The sequence below is a fragment of the Orcinus orca genome, chromosome 3, assembly GCF_937001465.1.
Source record: "Orcinus orca chromosome 3, mOrcOrc1.1, whole genome shotgun sequence".
NCBI classification, from domain to species: domain Eukaryota; kingdom Metazoa; phylum Chordata; class Mammalia; order Artiodactyla; family Delphinidae; genus Orcinus; species Orcinus orca.
In genome coordinates, this window is record NC_064561.1 from 9,473,419 (window position 1) to 9,493,550 (window position 20,132).

The 20,132-nt window shown below is 59.7% G+C and overlaps 1 protein-coding gene across 2 annotated transcripts in view; it reads right to left on the bottom strand.

Moving 5' to 3' along the window:
- Positions 1-19,708, bottom strand: part of NFIX (nuclear factor I X) — a 98,447-nt gene extending 78,739 nt beyond the window's left edge. Inside the window, exon 1 of one of the 2 annotated variants that reach the window (XM_033401270.2) lies at positions 19,327-19,708. In XM_033401270.2, coding sequence (XP_033257161.1) covers positions 19,327-19,353 — 27 coding nt within the window. In that variant the 5' untranslated portion in view covers positions 19,354-19,708. Of the gene's footprint in view, positions 1-17,442; positions 17,462-19,326 lie in introns of those variants that run through there. The other variant, XM_049708291.1, reaches the window with a different exon arrangement.
- Between the last annotated feature and the right edge of the window lie 424 nt (positions 19,709-20,132).

Here is a 20,132-nt window from a genome sequence, read left to right on the forward strand (position 1 = left end):
CTGATTGCGGGCCTGTTCAAATAAATCGCTCCAAAAAATTATACTGTCAGACTGTAAGATACATACATATACATACACATTTTTTTTAAAAGCCCAAACCCAACAATTTGATTTCGTCAGAGCCGTGAAAATGTTTTAACAGTGCAGAAAACCGAAGTACGAATGGCACAAGTACAAAAAATTTAAGTGTGCAGAAAAAAAAGAAGAGGTGGTAATGGGGAGGGGGAGAACAGCTGCAATTTTGCTTTCCAGATGTTGAGAGCAAAATGTAATTGGCATGTAACTTCTTCCTTACCAATTTCTATCCTTTGGTCCTGAGATGTTAAAATCCTACAGCTAAATCTAAGTCTGCAGGTGGTTTCCAGGCACTCCGCACATGTGGAGGAAGGAAGCCTCATGGGCCACATGCCTGAGAGGTTTTTTATCAGCCCACTAATTTTTACAAGCCCTCCCACCATTCCTTAGTGGAGAGGCCTGAGCAAAGCAGGCTGGAGAACTTTCTTATTTAAATAATAATAATGATTATTATTATTTTGTAACCCTCAGCCTTTACTTTTGAGGCTGTGCCTTCCTTTTTAAAAAATAAACTTTTTAACTGAAGTGTGGCACACAGAAAGAAGGCACACAGTTCTAAGTCTTACACTCGATACATTTTCACAAAGTGAACACACCTGTGTACCTCCACCCAGATTAAGAAATAGAACATTTTCAGCACTGCTCAAGGCGCCTTGAGTGTTTCAACTACAGAGTCCTCATAATTCATATGCCTTAGAAATAGCTCCTGCCCGCACCAGCAGCCTCAAAATTGAGCACCTATGTATACACGCACGTTACAGAGCCAAGTGCACTACTCATGTGACCACAAAAATTCATAGTGAAAAGAAGCCGCTTGAATCCTCACTGCTGCAGACGGGTTTCTGCGCCTGTCTGTCTGTCCGTCTCTCTCTGTGCTTGCCCAACTCTGATCCCATCAACAGGGCAACCAACTATGCAGCGGGGTTAGTGGACAAGCAGGGCAAGTGTGGGAGACAAACTGGGCCCACCGAGCTGAAAGCTGACTGACGGGAGTAAGCAGGCAGGGACTGGGGGGCCCTGATATTAGGTGGTCATGAGGGAAAAGTGGCTCTGCAGAGGCAGGGGTTCCTGAAGAGTGAATGAGCACGCAACAGGACAGGCTCCCCTCGTCCCTGTCCAAAAGAGCCTTGCAGGGAGAGGAAGGGAGTAGCAGTGGCAGAAGGGGGCCTAGAGAGTGAGGGGGTCCTGGGGTGGAGCTGCCGCGGGAAGGGAGGCCCAACTCTGCTGCATCTGCCTCCCTCTTTCCCTGGCTCCAGCCCCAGCTGGCTCCCCCCTCACTTTCACTCGCACTAAATTTACTTTAAAATTTTAAAAAAAGCAGGAAAGAGAAAGCACTGAAGGCAAAATACCTCCCACAATATCTTTCCAAGGGGAGAAAAAAGTTTCTGCTTATGTAAAAAAAAAAAAAAAAAAGCAAGGGATCGCTGAAAAGTCTAAGCACCGAATAACAAGGTAAATAAAACAGGAACCCTTTTAATTAAAAACACCTGAAGCAAATAAATAACTCCCTTTGCAATGCGAAGCCACTGCTCAGCCACTGGTGCCTGGGGCACAAGCCCCTACCCCCAATTTCTTGCCCTCTTTCCCCTTTCTTTTCTCACGGGAGCTGCGTCTTCCCCAAGCACCACCAAAGCCTCTTTTTCCTTCAAGCCCGTCCACCCCACACCTGGGGGAATGACCAGGACAGTGGCTCAGCCTCCCACCAGCCTGAAGCAAACCTCTGCAGCCCTGATGAAATGTTTCTTCTTCTGTTCCTACATCTCCCTAGGCTGTGCCCACCACTGGCCCTGGACCCTGCTCTCCTGCCCCAAATCTAGGCCCTGTGGGTAGTGGCACCATCCTGGGGCTGGATGCCAGCCCCAGCCCAAGTAGACAGCTCTCTCCCCTACCAAGGGCACGGGGCTGCCAGGGCAGGCTCTCGAGGACCGAATTTTCTCTTCCTATTGCATATGAGGCTGGGAAGAAAGAACTGTTCGGCTTAATTTAAAATATGACAAGGGATCTGAGCTCTCTGAGACTTCAATCTTTAGAAATACTGGATTACTTGATCCTTTTTTTTGGCGGGGGGGCGTGCAGGGTAGGCGGCGAGACTGTGCATCTGAGACCCCACACCCGCCAGCCACCGGGTTTGACTCTCCCACCAGCCGGCCGCCAGGGAAACGCGCCCTCGGCTGGCACGGGGGTACCAGAGCCCGGCTCCTTTCTTCCTTTCTTTCTTTCTTTTTTAAATCGCTCTAGCGAAAACCAGGCAGTGGGTCAGGGCCCAGAGGCAGGGGAGGGAAGAAGAGAGGGTTGTCTCTGAAAGAGGGGGGAAAAAAGGAAAGCGAGCCTCCAACTCCGGGAGAAGAACGGCCGCCGCGGCAAGTTTCCCGGCTTGTGCCAGTTTGGGGATTTGCGAATCAAACCGGAGCGGAGGGAAGGCGATTGAGAAATAAAGCCCGCATTAAAACTAACTAGCTTTGCCTAAAAGTGCGCTTTCCACCCTTAAATAAGACAATACCGAGGGGAGAGGAGAGACGAATTATTTCTCACTCTTTAATTATTCCAATGCTTAGCATTATTAAAAAAAAAAACCGCACACATTAGCCAATGATATATTCTAACCCTCAACAAAGCTGGTATTTTTCTCTGATTACAGACTTTGCGGTGGCAAACCCGGGCTCCGACGACAGAGGCAGTGCAGAAGCGCGCTCCTAAATGAGACACAATTTTATTAAAATCATAATAATTCCTCGTATTTCTATAGCGCCTTTTCACGGGCAGAGATCCAGGTGCCCCATGCCGGTTCTACCAGGGAACCGGCGACCAAAAAGCTCAGTCGCCAAGCAGGCGAGGCTCGAGCTCCACGGACAGCCGACATGTATTTCTTCCTTTCTCTTTTTTTAAATGCCTGTTTCCATTAAACAGCCTCTCTCTCACGTTAAGAAAAAAAAAAAAGTACAAAAACTCCTTACAATTTTTAAAATAATTTTTTTAAAGAAGAGGGAAAAGATGACCCGAAAAATAAAGGGGGGGAAAAAAGGGGAGCTAAGTGTGGTCTGGGAGCCTGAGGGGAGTGGATGCGACTGGGATGGGGCGCCTCCCATCCCATCGAGGGTGCCGAGCGCCGTGTCAACCGCTGCCCCGGGTCACCTCCCCAGTCGCAGCTGGAGCGGGCTGAGTCATCCGCACGTGGAAAAGGAAAAGGACCTAACACCATCAAAGCGCCCTTAAGTAATTCGGGCGATGAGAAGTCGGGTTTATGACTGGCTTCCGAGGGGCAGATCGGGAGGCCCCTGAGTGCTTTCTCTGAACGCCCGGGGGCTGCTCGAGCTCCGGGGGTAGACTGGGGGGGACGCCTTCCGGACACTAGCTTCCCTCTCGAACAGGTTAAGTCGGATCCACTCGGCGCACACGTTCTTTCTCCACTTTTCCATCCTCTCCCCCGGCCTGCCCAGAAGTGCTGCAAAATGGCTGGAAGCAATGGGTGGAGAGGCCTTAGCGCCCCAAATTCAAGAAGTCAGCGCCGAGGGAAGGCGGTGTCGATCAGAGGATATCTGAGGGGGAAATTTTTTATAAAGGTTCTTAGAAGCTGCGCAACTCCCGCGGCCTGAGGGCGGAAAAGAGGGAAAGGGAAAGCGCATTTTCTAACACTTAGTCACATTTCTTCCCTGTGCTCGCTGGAGGCCAAACGCCCCCAAACCCAGCCAACCCTTGAAACAAACAAAATGCTCCCCTGGTAAATTTCCCCGCCCTTATTCACACACAAAAAAAGAGGCGACTTGGGGAGAAATGGGGAGGCTCTTCCGAGGCTAGGGGTCTGGAGGCTGAGACGCGTACGAGGGATTCTCTCCGTAAGGACGCCCCAAAGTTGCCCTCAAGATTCTGGGGCAGTTAAGCTCAAAAAGTCCCTCGAGCAGCTAAAGAACAGGAATCATTAACATCGCATTCTCCCCAAAGCCCTCTCGTTATCCGCTGTCGGGTATCAAGATGGCACAGGAGGAGGGACAATGAGGAAACGGCGGCCCGGAACCTCACGTCGCGCGCCTGGTGAAGGGACCGAACCCGCCTCGAGGCCAAAACGCCGCCATTTGAGCCCCTTCTGGCGCAGGCCTCTGGTGCTGCAAATGGCGAATGTCCCAGAACGCGAACCAGGCCGGCCCTCGACGCCCGCACCGGGTTACTTTCTGCGGGGTCGCGGGGAGGGGTTGGGCCGCAACGGGGCTGGAGGGAGCCGCGCCTGCGCAGTGCGGGGTCCGAAAGGCCGCCACAGACCCCCTCGGGGTCTAGTTGGCACCATTCTGGTGCTTCTGGCTGCGAACGCAAACGGCCCTAGGCCTCGCCTGTCGCCGCTGCTCCTTCACACCCATTCCCGGTTTCCCCTCACCTGCCCGCGGGGGCAGTGGTCCTCACTCCTCATTCAACGCCTGGAGCCGTTCCGCCTGCCGAGCGACACAACCTTGTGCCACAGGCGCTTTCCACATCCGGGGCTTCAACGCACCACTTCCCGCCTTTTCGCCTCGGCGCACGCGCACGCCCGACTTTAAGCGCTGGCCCTCAAACGCCCTCGGGTCCCGGCCGTCCGCACCTTGGAGGGCTATGCTGTCCTCTTCTACCCTGTGGTGCGCGTTGCAAGTGACAACGACAGTCAGCACCCAAGTTCCGCGCGTGGAAAACACCCAGCCCTCCCCTTGCCTGAGCCCAGGGGAGGCCTCGCCACGACCCTCACCCACCTATGTTGCCCCCCAAGCCAAGCGTGAGCCAATTGCAGCGGGTCGGGGAAATGTCACGCACTTAAAGAATACCCGAGAGGTGACAATGAAAGGAGTCGCAGGAGGCGGGAGCCTGGCGAGGGGCATACACTGGGGCTAGCACACGGGCACCGGGCACCCGCTGCAGGGCTCTGCCGGAATTTCCACAAACACACGCGGACTGGGGGGCTTCAGGGCGACGTGGGGGACGGTCGGGATCCTCCCCTCGGGGCGCTCTGGAGAAGGCACGGAAGTTGATCTTTCTTCGGAGGGCGGGGGCATCCGGAGCGCTTTGGTTGGGCAGTGGGGCCGTCTAGGGAGTCTTGGGACGCCCTCCCCCCACCTCCGTTCAGCGAGGCGCTTCTATTTTAAGACATCTCCCATCCCTCCAAAACCCACCCACACTCGCTCCTGAGGTCCACGGTGCTCACAGGGAACCCGCCTCCAAGCCCCGGGCGCACCTGAGGGAAAGTCCAGGAGGGCTGGTAGCGCGCGGCCTGAGCTGCCAAGCTGGACTCAGGGGGACAAATGGAAGTTTCGCCCGAGAAGTGGGGGGGGGGGCATTAAATGGCCTCTTTGTGGAGAGGAATTGCAGGCCGTCACTCAGGATTAATTTAAGCAGCAACAGCAAACACACCAAAAAGCAATGTCTGGCCACCAGCACCCACCCCCGCGATTGTGTTTCGGGGAGGGCTTGGGGATTCGGTGATGTAGCTCGGCCTTTCGTGGGAAGGGGGTCCCTAGCCTTTAAGAACGAGGGGCGTCCACAGTGGGAAGGGGGGAGGCTGCTCCTGCCTCGCCCCACGTCCCTGCTTGGAGAAATGGGGTTTTTTGCAGGTTTGGGAAGAAGCCGAATAGGGATGGTAAAACCCAAGTATAAACGTGGAGCGGGAATGGGGGGAGGTTCTTACATATAAGAAATAGATATAAAGGTACACATTTCCAATATAAATATAGCACATGCAGGGGCGCCACTGGGCAACAGTTCTGGGGCGTCTCACCTGCGCCCCAGGGACATTTGGGGAGGCGGGTGTTCTAAGAGAGATGGGGGCGGTGGGAATTAGGCCTCCGATTCCCAGTCCCCTCCCCCAAAACCTGAATGCGGTTTTGCAGCCAGGTGCCCTGGGCGGCCTGGCAGGTGTGCAGCTCACGTGAAATACACGCGTGTGCAGACTGGGGAGGTGTGTGCCCGCGTGGGCCTGGAGCCACGTGCGTGGGCACCGGCAGTTCCTGCAGGCTCACCTAAGCCCGGGACCCCCGTAGGGACGCAGGGCAGTACCAGCGCTCAGAACCTCGGTGAGGATGCAAGCAAGAGCGCATGGGTGTGTGTGTGTGTGTGTGTGTGTGTGTATGTGTGCGCGCGCCGCGACCCCATCTGAGGTTGGGAAAGGGTATTATTTATGGGGGGGTGTGCTCCCAGCAGTCCCATTGGGGCGTGAGGCCCGTGTATGCGTATAAGCTGGCGGTGCCTGGGATCCCGGTCGGGGGCGCCTGGCTAGGGCACGCTGGCGACCGGGGTCTGAGCCCCTGTGCAGGAGCGTGCTTACGTGCAGTGCGTGCGCGCGGCCGAGTGTCCGCTGGGGCTTTGGACCTGGGATTGCGCCCGCCCGGGTGCCCCGTCGGGGCCGATGCGCCGGGGTGTGCGCATGTGCTTGCCCTAAGGGTAGCCACGTGCGCCGGGGCCGCCGTCGCCGCCACGCCGAGCCAGGATTTGGCCCCTGAGCGGGCCAGGGGGCAGGGCCCGCCGCCGCCCGGCGGGTCTCAGCGGGATGTCGTTGGAGCCGTGTTGGTTTTGGCCGTGGCAGCGCTAATGGGGGAAGCCCCGGGGAGCGGGGCGGGGGTGGGGTGGGGGTGGTGGAACAAAGAAGGGGAAAGCGAGCTGCAGAGGAGGAGGAAGCGCCCTGGAATGCGGAGGGCCCTGGGGAGTAGGGGTACAGGGCAGCCCGAGTCTCCCGGGCATGGCTTGGGCCGAGGGACTTGCCTGGCAGCCTACGGCTTGCCACTCCCACCCCCAACTGTGGATGGAGACAGAGGTTTTGAAGACCCAGGACTTCTCTGCCTTCCAGAACCCTGGCCCCAGCCAAAGGCTCCTACATATGGAATCCAGCAGAACCGCAGGCTGCAGCCACCGCGGTCCAAAAGGAGCAAAGTAACATTTGGGCTGGAGGGCATGGCTCACACTTCCTCAGGTGAAGGCAGACAGTGTGAGCCCTCTTACGCAAGGGGCCAGGAGGCCCCTTCCCCTGTTTCCTGGCTGGGCTGCTTAGAACCTCAGTTTTTCCCATCTGGGGAATGGGAAGGGAACTCCCATGGTGGGGGGTGCAGAAGGGGGAGTCTCAGATGGATAGGAGTGGGTTGAAAAGCAGTGAGATCTGTTTAAATGTCGCTTGCCCCTGGGGGCCTGGCTGAGTAATTCCTGCCACCCCACTTCTAGCCTCATGACCTTGGCACGTGACCTTCCAGCCTGTTTCCTCATCTGTAAAACAGGTTACTCATACCTGCCTTATGCTGAGAGGGTTACAGGAGGTCACGTGCACCCGCCCACCCACTGCCCAGGCATAATTGCTTGGGAGTTGGTAGCTGTTATTTTTATTGTGAGGAGTCTATGGCTGTGACAAGCTGTGACGCTTGGTGTGATCGCGTGAGGCTGGCTGTGTGTGTGACTGTGCCGCTGTGTGTGTGTGCGTGTGTGTGACAGGTTGTGTGTGAGACTGTGCGTGGACGACAGATTGTGCCGGTGTGCGGCGGTGCCTGTGACAGGCTGTCACTGCGCGACAGACTGCGGGTGGCGGGGTGTTGCGGGTACCGACTGTGAGTGGAGATGAAGCGGTGTGTGGGGCTGGGACCAGGGGACCCCCATAAACCTATCTCAGTGAGGGTCTGGCTGACAGTGAGATGGGGAGGCTCTCAGGGCCTGGGGGCGGGTCAGTCCGGTGTCCTGTCCAGCCTTGGGCTTTCTATTGTCCAGCGGGATCCCATCTGCTTACAAACCTCAGGAGGGGATGGTTCAGAGGGACCCTGTGAAGGATCTTCCCCCTCCCACATTGTGTCAGCTCAGATGCCCACCCCCCAGCTTCTTGCCTGAGTTTGGGGAACTCCAAGAGGCTCATGAGGGACCTCAGGGCATGGAGGACCCCAGGCCTGTCTGGCTTCGGTGAGGAAAAACACACCCCAAGCCTGTTTCCCACGATTTCCCTGAGCTCCAGGCCTGGGCAGGGCTGGTGGAGACCCAGAGAAGGAGGGATTTAGGGAAAGATCAAGAAAAGCCAGGAGAGAAATGGAGGGAGCGGGGAGAAAAACAGAGACCTCCCTGGGAACTGGCAAACATAGAGTTGCTTGAGGTCGGGGTCTCCAGTCAGGGTGGACACCCATCAGGTTTGCAGAAATGCCACATGACACCTATGAGCACTGCTCGTAGCCCACGCCTCACGCTCAGACCCTGCTATTAGGGACTCACTCCTCCCTTCAACGATTCCAACCCAGGCACTCTTCTCATCAGTGTGGGATTCTGCTTCTCACACCCTCTGGGCCCAGCGCCTCCTTCTACAGTTGGAGAAACTGAGGCTGAGAAAGGGGAAGGGACCCATCTGAGCACCCACTCACGCCCACGAGACCTGAGAATGCAGGACTCCAGGCTTCGTGGCCATGCACTCTCCCAGTGTGGAAAAACCTCACCAGCTGGAAAAACCCCAGGGCCTGTGGGCTGGGGGCAGCACCCTCCAAACCCTCCCCTCCCCCCTGGGTGTGTCAGTATGTGTGTGTTGTGTGTGTTATCAGTGAGCGCTATGATCCTTGCCTGTCATGTGTCTGGTGTCGCAAGCTACGGCATGATGTGTGTGTCCCTCTGCCGGTGCGGGCCTCTGGGTGTCTATGTGTCCGTTCAGGGCCAGCCCCTGCCAGAGAGAGGGGAGAAGCGTCGAAGCACCCCCCACCCCCACCCCACCCCCCCGAAAGTGTGTCTTTGATACTTGCAGCCTCGGCAGCGAAAAACAAGTTTCCACAGGGCCGCCTTGGGCTGAGGCCAGGCCGTCCTCAAATAACATTTGAAGTTACTTAGCAAACTTTGTTTAGTGCCGAGAGAGGCGGGCAGCGAGCTGGGGTTGGGGGGGGGGCAGTAAACCGGTTCCTCCGAAGTCCCTTGTCCCTCTGGGGGCACGAGTGCCCAACGTGGGGCTTGATTCCCCCACCCCTGGCTCTGGACGGGGGGAACAGAAAACTTGAAGTCCCGAGGACGGGGGTGACTTGGGGGAGGAAGGGTTGGAGCACCCTACAAACGAAGCCTTGCTTTTCCCAGTCCAGACCCCCGGCTTGCACAGAAATGCCCACCTGGTCTCCCAGTGGCCCAGAGGCTGACACGAAGCCCCGGGGCCGGTCAGAAATGCGAGAGTCTGCACTTCTCCGCCACCCCCTTCCTGCAGCCCAGCTCTGCCAACCTCAAGGCTGGTTGCACGAGCTGGCTCGAAGCATGTTTCCCCCTCCAGACACACACTCACACAAGCACCCAGAAAGCCCCCCTCATGCCCATATGCTCGGCCCCCCAAACTCTCTCTTCCAGGGTCCCAGCCCCAGGCAGCAGAGGCCAGAGAGCCAGCAATGGCGGGTTTGGAAGTGAGGTTGGCGCCTATGGGAGGGGGAGGGGGAGGAGATGCCAAAAATGGTGAGCCATTACAGGGAAGCAGGCGAGAGAGCGAGGAAGCGAGCAGGGAAGATGGAAGCCAGGCGGGCATCCTCGCCGAGCTCCAGGATGCAAAGGGGCAGCGGGAAAAGCAGCCCGGGCCCTTCCAAGGAGTAGGCATGGGGGACAAGTCCCAGGTGGCACGGGGCGGGCAGGGGGCCGGGAGGTGCCCAGCGTTCCCCCACCCCCACTCCAAGCTTCAAGATGGAGACTGGCAGCAGCAGCCGCTCGGCTCTGCCCAGGCATGGGGTGGGGGTGGGGGGCAGGCAGGGTGCCAAACCAAATGCCACCAGGCTGGGCATGATGGTTGCCAGCCAGCAGTGCCTACCCCACTAGCCCCAGCCCAGAGCCCTCACACCTGGAGTTCTGGGGGTGGAGGGAGATGGGGACCTAGTTGGGAATCGGGGGTCCGGCAGACAAAGCCAGGTCCCCTCAAGCCCTGGGCAGGTCCCCAAGACCCTACAAAGATGGCACAGCCTGGCACTGCCAGGGTGACAGGCTGGGGTAAAAATAAACTGGACCCGCCCCAAGGGAGCTAAATTGAGGGGCCCAGGTGGAAGTGCCACTCCGGGCCACCAGCTGCCCCAGCCCCACCCCCCAGCTCAGAGCGGCACAGTCGAGAGTGCCCGGTGCCCATTGACGCCCAGTTTCTGTAGAGAAGAGGCGCCGGCCATCTTGTCCCCAGGTCTTAGGCGGGCAGCCTACGGTGTATCCACCAGTACGGATAATGGATGACCTCAGACAGCAGCGACAACAGGCTGTGCGTTCCGGGCAGACGGTGGGGGCAACCATGCTAAGTCACGTACCCCTGACCTCTGCACCGCCCCCTTGCAGAGGGCAAAGGGCCTGGGAGGCCGCACTTGAGCTGTGGCAGAGCAACAGAGTTGAAAGTCAACACCGAACACCGAGCCACGAGGCCTCCCAGACCACCTCTGCTAAAACCACAGCTGCCCAGCACTTCCGAGGACCCTACTGTTGTTCTCCTTTCCCCATAACACCTATCGCTGTCTCAAGCGCTGGACCCTCCCTTGTTTATCGGGTTCACGGTCTACCCTCTCACCGGGGCTGGCACCCCCACTGATTTTGCTCCTCGCCGAGCCCCCAGGGCCTAGAACAGGGCCTGGCACCCAGGAGGTGCTTAACAAATATTTGTGGAAGGAATGCACAGGTCCCTGGCTGCACCCCCAGCACGAGGGCTTCAGCTAGGTGCCCAGCAATGTGTGGGAGAGGGTGTTGGGCCCTGCCAGGAAGGTGAGGGCAAGCCTGGCCAGTGGGTGTGCAGAGGGGATGAGATAACCATCCACTCTCATTCTGAGTCCTGGACAGAAAAAGATCTGAAGGTCAGAGCAGTAAGGATGGTTCAAGGGCCAACAGCAGGGACATACTTCAAATGGGGGTATGGAGGCCTAGAGGCCCACTCCGAAATTTGGTAAAGGCCAGAGAATAAGCTGCATTTTTGTCCCATCAGTAGGATTTAGGATGGTGGCAATCAGAGAAGAGGCTCAGGCTCCACCACTTTTCTAGCCCTTGGCCTTGTTCCAGGGTGCTTCTTCTCTGAGTCTCAGTTTTTCATCCATAAAATCAAGCACTTACTTCACATCAAGCACTGTTTTAAAGGACTCTGGATAAGCCAACTCCTTTCTGATCCTTACCACAACCCTGTGAGAGGACACGGAGGCCCAGAGAAGTTGAGCGACTTGCCCAGGTCACACAGCTAGTGAGTAGCAGAGCCAGGATTCAAACCCAGGAAGTTGGCTCAGAGGCCCCATTCCCCTAATAATGTCCAAATGTCCCAAATGCCAACAGTGCCAAAGTGCAGAAACCCTGCCCTAATATACTGTCAGACACACACATGGGCACAGCTAACCCTTGCCACACCCGCCTCACGTGGAAGGATTCAGGGAGACAAGCTAGGGAGGCACTTAGCACAGGTCGAGACACAGCGAGCACACAGCACACTTTAGCCATTGCTGTGATTTTTAGGACAAACGCTCATTCACTTATTATCCCACAAAACGCTTTCTTCCTGTATGATTCCCCCAGTCGTATTTCTCCAGAGTCAGAAACGAGGAGTCAACGGCCAGAGGATTAATGAGACAACCACACGGCGGACAAGAGTCTCAGAGGCCAGCCTCGCCTCCATCCTGGACGGTCTCCATGGCTGCCAGAAGCAAGACTGTGAGACGGGGGCCCCTAGCCGCTAGGCCCAGAGGGCCAGGGTCTCCTGGGCATGGGTGGGCATGTGGCCTCCCAGCAGTATCCCCCAGGCCTCTACAAACCAGCACAGGGACTCAGAGCTCCCAGTTCCCTCAGGAGAGGCTGGGGTGGTTGGATCTGCAGCTCAAAGACAGCCAGCAGGGCCAGCAAGTAGAGGGGAGGTACAAGGAGGGCAGGTCTCGCCTCTCAGGTGCCATTTCCAAGGAGGGCCAGGTGTGGCCCAGGTGTGAATGGGTGTGTGGGTGTGACCCTCGTCCCTGTGTGCTGGAGCAACATGGGATTGTGTACATGCCACACCATCTGCACCTGGGCTTGTGTGTGTGAGAGGTGGGGGACCCTGCATTTGTGACAAAACCTGCGTCCTAGTAAGCAAGACACTGTGAGATACTGTGTCAGCTGGACTCTTGTCCGTGTGTGTGTGTGTGCATGTGCGCGCAGTGGGTGTCAGGGGTTAGCTGGGCCCGTGTGTGTAACTGCTGACACTGGGGGCTGGATCATTATGTGCGGTTGGGGCCGTCCTGTGCACTGTGGGGTATTGGGTAGCATCCCTGGCTCCCACCCACTAGGTGCCAGTGGCAAACCCCCCTCCAGGTGTGACAACCAAATGCTTCCAGACATCGCCAGGTGTGTGTGTATCACCGTGTGTCTGACAATGTCACCGCGTGCGTGTGCCGTGTGCTTCTCACCACGTGTCTATGGGGCCGTGAGCTCCTGTGTGTTGGGCGGTGGCAGTGCCTGTGTCTGTGCTGTGTGTCTCACGGTGTGTTACCGTGTGACCATGTGTGCCCCAGGGTCTGCACCCACATGTGTGTCCCTGCGTGTGTAGCACGAGCCTCTGTTCAGTGTGGCGGGCATCCCTAGGTGTCTGGGTGCGAAGGCGAGCCTCTGTGTGGGAACGCCTGTGTCTGTGTGCTGTGCCAGGGTGTGCCGTGTCTGTGTGACAGCGTGATTCTTTGTGCCTGTGTGTGCCAATGAGAGTGTGCGACTTTGTGTGAGATGGACCCGGAATAAACCCCCGAGATGATTCTACTGAAGCCGATATTTGGACGGACCCTCCTGGATGATTCGGCCCCCACCCCCAGCTCCTGGCTGCCCCGGACTGAAAGCCGCTTCCTGGGGCCGAGGGGGTGGGGTGCGCCTCTGAGCTGCCCCTTACTCCAGCTAGGCTCCTGAAGATTCAGGTGGGCACAGACCCCCCCCCCCGCCCTTGCCCGATCTGTGCCAGGAAGGCTGGCCCCGAGCTTTCAACCAAGGGGGCAGGGTCCTCGGCGGCGGTGGTGGCATTGCCCCCTACCCACTGCTGGACACCAACCCCAGCTTCCCTCAGGGTGGGGCCCAGTGGGGGGAGAGCTCCCCAGTGCAACCCCGGCTTCCGATTGGCTATGGAGCGCCGCAGTGCCCGCCACCCGCCTCCCCCTCCCCGCTGGCGCAGCCACATCGGTAGTGATGGCAAACGCAGCTTGGCGTTCTGGGCACAGCTGCGCCTCACAGAGGCCTGCCAGCCCCACCAGAAGCCAGACACCCCAGCTCCGTGCCCCCGACCCCTCCCCACCCGGCCGCCCGCCCAGCCGGGCAGCATGGTCACCCCGGCCACCACTCTCTCGGGCTGCCAGGCCCAGTCCACCCAGCCCCCTCGCCCACCAGGCCTGTGCCCCCTTGGCCAACCCCGCTTGGGGGCCCAGGCCCCTGCACGCGGCCACTCCCGCCCTCAGAGGGGCTCCTCCAGAGGGGGGGGAGGCAGCAAGGAAGGGGGGCGGGGAAGGGGGGAGCTAGCCCTTCTTTTAGTGAACGCGCCCAGAGCTGGAGCCAAAAATCGAGGAGGAGAGATATTCAGACGGAGCCAAGATGCGTTTGGCAGGAGGAGAGAGAGAGAGGGAGCGAGGGAGCGGGAGGGGGGAGAGAGAGGGAGGAAGGAGAGGGGGCGGGGGAGCAGGCAGGGGGCCTCAGTTTCCAAATCCGCGCTCTCAGGGCCTCGGAGGGACAGCGGGCGGCACGGAGGTGTGGGACCTGGGGCAGGCTTGGCCGCTGGGGACGGTAGGGGGCGGTGGGCTCTGGCCCACAGAGACAGCCGGACACCCCAGCTGGCCAGGCCAGGACGGACACAGGCAGAAGCCAAGATCAATGTGCGCCGGGCAGACAGAGGGAGGCCTGTGGGCGGCCCAAACACACACCCGCACCTCGCCACACAACGGGCTTCTGTCCATGCCGGGCCAGGGGCACGGGTGGGGCCCATAGCAGGGCCACCATGGCCGCCCCACCTCATGGGAAGCCTCGAAGAAGGCAGCCTGCTCCCAGACACTAGCTTGGCCGCCATGGTGGGCACTTCACAAGGTGCCAAGAGGCCAAGGGAGGCCAGGGAGAGGGGCCCATGCGGTGAAACACACATTGATGGTCACAGGGACAAGCCCGGGACGCACAATGCCATGGGGGCGATACCTATAGGCGCACGCATTGACACAGGTATGTCAACACAACAGGCCGCCACGCACGGTAAGGCACACGGATACAACGCTTGTCACGACGATCAGACACCCAGAGGATTCGATGATTTGTTTAGTGACATACCACAGCGGCACCGTGACACAAAGACCACATCAGGTATCCCGACACACACGGTGACACACACCACCAACCCCACTGTCACCCGAATACACAGAGACGGAGCTTGGAATGGCCCTCAGAGACACCAGGCAGAACCCAGTGACATACCGTCCGGAGACACAGGGACATTTGGAAAGGGACCCACACACACACGCACAGCCACACTGCCGTCCTCGGGAAAATGGTGGCTCTAAGGCTCACCACGCCGACGGACGCACATGCGAATCGGGGAGAAGCCGGGGAGCTGCTCAGGGATGTCTCCCCTGGCCCCTTCGCCTCCACATCCAGGGTTTTGGGGGTAGGAAAGTGCAGACGCCCCCTCCTTTCTCCCACCTCAGCTAGGAGGGACAGGAGCCCCATCCTCAGCGCCCCGTTGGAGGGAAGCACGGTTGTCCGGGCCTCCTCATCCTCCGTCGGTTCAGCTGGAGGAAAGTGTGAGACCCCACACTTGCACTTCAAGAGCAGAGGACAGGAACCAAGCAGACCAAAAAGGCCAGGCTCCCAGCGGGTTGGAAGTGGAAGCAGGTGGTCAGTGCGGGGGGGATTTCACTGTCAGCCACAGCTGCATGCCCACCCCCTGCACATACCTGAAACGCCCGCTTGACCCTGCCAAGTGCCCACGTAGGGTCCCGCACATGCATCCTGTCCCCGTGGTGGTCCCAGGTGACAATGCCCTGATGCAGAAATGATTCTGGAGCCATGCAGACATCCCTAAGGTCACCACTGGGACCCACCCAGGTCTCTAGGCTCTTTGCCCCACTCACATTTGGGCACTCATGTGCACACACACTCCTGCACATTCTGGCACAAGGCCTCAGAGCCCAGCCCCAAAGCGGGCCCGGTCGAGGTCAAGAAAAGGGGCCAGGGCAGCCAGAGCCCCCAAGAATGGCATCTGGTCCCCACGGGGCAGCCCAGGCCTTGGCATTCTCCCTGCCCCCTCCCCTACCCCCATCATCACCTCTCCCTGCCTTGCACCCCTGCCGTCCCCTCCTTGGCCTACAGGACCCCACCTAAAGGAAAACCGCTGGGCCGTGAGCTGGCCTCTTTCCTCCTGAACTCTTCTCTTGCTTCCTCCTCCAGACAGTCCACCTGGATTTCTATGGTTGGGAGGTGCCTGACCCTGGCTTCCATCCCTCTGAAGCAGCCTACCCTCAGCTGGGAGGGCCTGGGGCTGGCCTAATGATGATAACCAAAATGACACGTCATTCCTTTTCTTGAGCACATGCCATGTGTGCCAGGCCTGACACTGAACCTAATCACAGCATGAGAGGTAGGTACTATTATTGACCATTTTGTTTTTTAATTTTTATTTATTTTTTTTATCGCCCATGTTACAGACCAAGAAAGTCCTGTGTTTCGGGTCACAGGATTTAAGATGTAGAGCTGGAGCTCAAACCCTGTGCTGTCTCATTTGCAAAGTCTAACCCTCAACCTCTGCTCCCACAGCTCCACCTGGGAGCCCTTGAGGCCACACAAGACATTCTTGGCTGGGCCAGGACCCCTGGCTCCAGCCCCCAGAGAGAGGGGAGCCTCTTGCCCCCGTGTTAACTCAGCAGAGCCCTCGGCTCTGAGCTCAGTCTGTCCAAGCTCAACCTAACCCCAGGCATGGCCTACTCTGTCCCAGCTCGTGGCCACACACACCTCCCACCCCAGCAGTGGACGTGAAGCATGCAGGGCCAGAGCCAGAGAGAAAATGCGCCATAAAAAGGAGGCCCCTGCTGGTGCCGGGACAGGGAGCAACAGCTACACAGGGACAGAGGGGAGAGAGACCCAGGGAGAGAGCTGGGGGGGCATCAGGGAGGCCCCAGTCCATTCCCCTCCCCTGAAGGAGTGTGTATGTGGCTGCGTGGAAACAAGGGTACGTGAACGTTCCGCTGCTCCCGTGGGGCCATGTGGCAGGTAATGTCGGCGAACATGCGTGTCCGTATACACACCCAGGTAAGCCAACAGCCTTGTGTCCTGTGTAAAGGTATGTGCCCTTGGGTCTGTGTAAGTGTGGGGGTGAACACACACTTGAGTCAGCCTGTATTTGAATGTGTCTGGACGGTATCGCCGTGTCTCCGTGCGTTTATGTCGGTATACATATCCCATCTCAAGGGGTTTGTGTGTGTGTGCCAGTGGGGAGAGAACACAGGTCCACCGTTTCCTGTGTCCGTAAGTTCGTCTGTCCATGGCCGAACTTGCTGTGTCTGGACATCAGCATAAACATGTCGTTCATGTCCTCATCTTGGTGGCAGCAGTGGTGTATGTGTGTGTCCACATCCTGTGTGCCGCTGTCTGTTAGGGGTGCGGGGCCATCCATCCACCCCTTTCCCCTCCACCGAGGACTCAGGCCCGTGGCTGCAGTGGGCTCAAGCAGCTCCAGTAAGCACCCCGCCCAGCCGCCCTGGATTTCGATGCTTTTTCCAGAAGGAGATTTCCCCCCACACCCGCCCTTCCCCCTCGCCCACAGTGCCTTTCCCCACCAGGGCCCCGCTGCTCCAAGCTCGTTCCTGCTCAATCATTTATTGACTTTAAAATCGAAGCCAATTCTGGTTTGAAAAAAAGAAGAGAGAGAGAAAGAGAGACACACACCACACACACACACACACACACACACACACACACACATACACACACACACAGGCCAGAGAAGAGACAGAGTCCGAGACTCAGGGGGAGGGGGGGAGCAGAGATGGGGCCAGAACCAAAATCAGAGAGAGACAGGGAAAGACAGGGACAGTCAAAGATATAGGACAGAGAGACGGATGGAAAAGGGGCAGACAGAGATAGAGGAAAAGACAGAAACTGGCAGAGCAAACTATGGAAGCAGAAAGATTTATAAAAACAGACTAGCTCCCAGAAATGTGGCCGTCAGGAGGGTAAGCCTGGACCCTGCTGACCAGCCAACAGCAGCCTCCTGCCCAGAGCTGAGGGGCTCAATCTAGCGAGTCCGTGCCCTCTTCTCTCCCCTGACGCCCTGGCATACTCAGGCCTGTGACACAGAGCTGAGCCCTTGCTCCCTTCGAAGGTGTCAGAGAGCCAAGCGCCGGCCATCACCCTGAGTCTGGGGGCTGCCCCAGCCCCTCCCTAGTCTTGTCACCAGTGGATCAGCTGGTATTTTCTTTCCCAAGGTCTGTGACATGTGAAGAACCAAGTTCTCACCCAGGCTGAGGAGGAGGGTAGGCCAGGGAGCCGAGGTGGCGGCGGGTGGGCCAGGGGCCGCTCACGCATGAGGTCTTGGTCCCACTAGGCCCCGAATATCAGCCACATCGGCCAGCCAAATGCGGCACCGAAGGCAGCCACAGCTCAGACCCAGCTAGGTGGGCAGGGTCGTCATGCGGGGGCCCAAGATGGGTGGCCGGCCAGTCAGAGGCACAGATATGGGGGTCCCCCACACTGCCACAGTGGCCAGGGTGCCTGCTCACACCTGCAGGCACACCGTGATACATACGTGCGCATGTGTACCTCACCAACACATACTCACATCCTATACAGGAAGACCCTCACCCTGGGCCATACCCGTGTCCATACACACAGGGCCACAAGCAGACCCCCGAGATTGACTCACACACACACTTGCATCTGTGGATACGAGAGTGTGGTGTGGGCATTCTGTTCGTTACGCGGGGGGCTGACACACACCCCTGACATACCCTCTAGCCCCTCGCCAATACCACACCCACAGAGCAGCCATATTCACAGGGACTCCCACTCCCAGCCTGGGCACACTTGGCACACAGCTGGCAAGGCTCAGACTGGCAAAGGGGACAATTAGGACCCAGGCCTTGCCTAGAGACTCCCCCCACAAACGCAGGCCCTGCTGGCAGGCAGGGTTAGGAAGCCCCCAGGTGTCGCCTCTGCGGAGTCTGGGATGCCAGCTATAGCGTGGCCCAGCAGACAGCGCTACCAGGGCTGCTGTGGGGCTCTGGGCAGCTTCTGTGCCCTCTCAGAGCCAGGAGCCACCACCGGAAAGGGTGGGGTGGCAAGGCAGGCATCCCCCGGGCCTTTGCCGCCTGCCGAGCGCGGTGCAGGGAACTTCGCTGGAGGCGGGACGCGCTTTCGCAGCGCGCCAAGGTCGGCATAGCGCCCGCGGCTGACCCGGCGGCGTGGCCCCAGCACCGTCGGCAGTGTCCGCGGCTCCCGCCAGCCCCTCCCGCCTCCGGGCAGCGGGATGGGATTCCCCAGACCCGCCTGGTCCACCGAGCGGCAGCCGGGGTGGCTGGGGCCGGAAAGTTTAAGCCGAGGAAAGTTTTTTTTTTTTTTTTGTGGGGGGGTCGCCGCGGCTGCGGCGTCCAGGGTCGGCGAAGAGGCGCGGCCAGGGCTGGCAGCCCGCCCGCCCCTCCCTCCCCTCCCCTGCCCCACAGAAATTTGGGAGCCCCGCCATTTTCTTAGCCCCGCTCCCATGTGAGGCCTGAACAAAGACTTTGGGGAGACGCCCGGGCTGCTCGGCCCGCCCGGGGCACCCCGGCGGCACGCAGGGGCCACCACCACGCACGCCGGCCGCTGCCACCCTCGGGAACCGCTGCGCCCGCCCCAGGGAGCGCCGCCAGACACAGTCCCCGCACTGCGCCCTCGGGACCACCCCCTGCCACTCTGTCATCCCGCAAACACTGCCAGCGGCCACGCTGTCCGGGTGCACGCCACAGCCGCCCACAGGTCGGCGGGAGTCCCGCTGCCCACTGCACCCCAGTCGAGCGCGCGCGCGCGCACACACACACACATACATACACACACACACACACACACACACACACACACACAAACACAAACACGCACTCCCGCTCCGCGCTACAGGGGCAGCGCCACGCACGCAGCCGGCAGCCCCCGGAACCCCCAACAGGAGTCTGCCTCCTGGCCAGGGTCGCACGCGCACGGGGGCGCCCGCACGCGTGGCCGGACTCCCCACCGTACGGCTTGCACCCCTCGGCCGCCCGTGGACTCACTCCCCCCAGCCGCCGCGCGCCCCCTCCGCCCTCCCGCCCGCGCCGCCGGCCGGCCTCCTGCGCCCGCTCCCCTCCCGGGTCGCGCGGGGGCGGCGGCCGGTACCTGGGTGAGGCAGTACGGGGAGTACATAGCTGGGCGCCCGGGCGGGAGCGCGGCGGCCGGCCGCGGCGAGGGGAGGCCCGGCAGGCGGCGGCCGCGCTCGGGCTCCGGCTCTGGCTCGGTTCCTCCGGCCTCCGCCGCGCTGCGCCCGCCCGGCCCGCGGCCCCGCGCTCGGCCCGGCGCCGCTCCGCGCTCGCCGCTCGCAGGCTCGGCCCCGCCGGCTCCGGGGCCGCCGCCGCCGCCGCGCTCGCCGCTGCCTCTCGCGTCCGCCGCCGCAGCCGCCGCCGCGCGTCTACTCCATGCCGCCGCCGCTCGGCCGGTCACCCTCGCCCGCCGCCGCCGCCGCCGCCGCCGCCGCCGCGCTGTGAAAGTGAAAGTTTAGACAAAGTTTGGAAGCGGCGCACTCCGGGGAGAGGGAGCGGGCGGGCGGCGCGGGCGGGAGGAGGGGCGCGGGGAGGGGCGGGCAGGGCGGGGGAGCGACGGCCGGCGCGCGCGCACACACACACACACACACATATGCACGCACACATGCACACACACACACACACACACACACACTCAGACACGCGCGCGCGGGGGCGCACGCCAACACGGCCACCCCGACACGTGCTGGCCCGCGTTCCAAAGCAGACACACGCTGACACGCAGTGAGGTTCGGAGCCCTCCATACATGTCACGTACAGAACGCATTGCCACACGTTCCACATTCCAACAAAGCACTCGCAGTCACCTACGCGCACACAGCATAGGCACACAACCCACACACATGCACCGACACCCCCCCAAGACTAGGAAAGCAACCCACAACC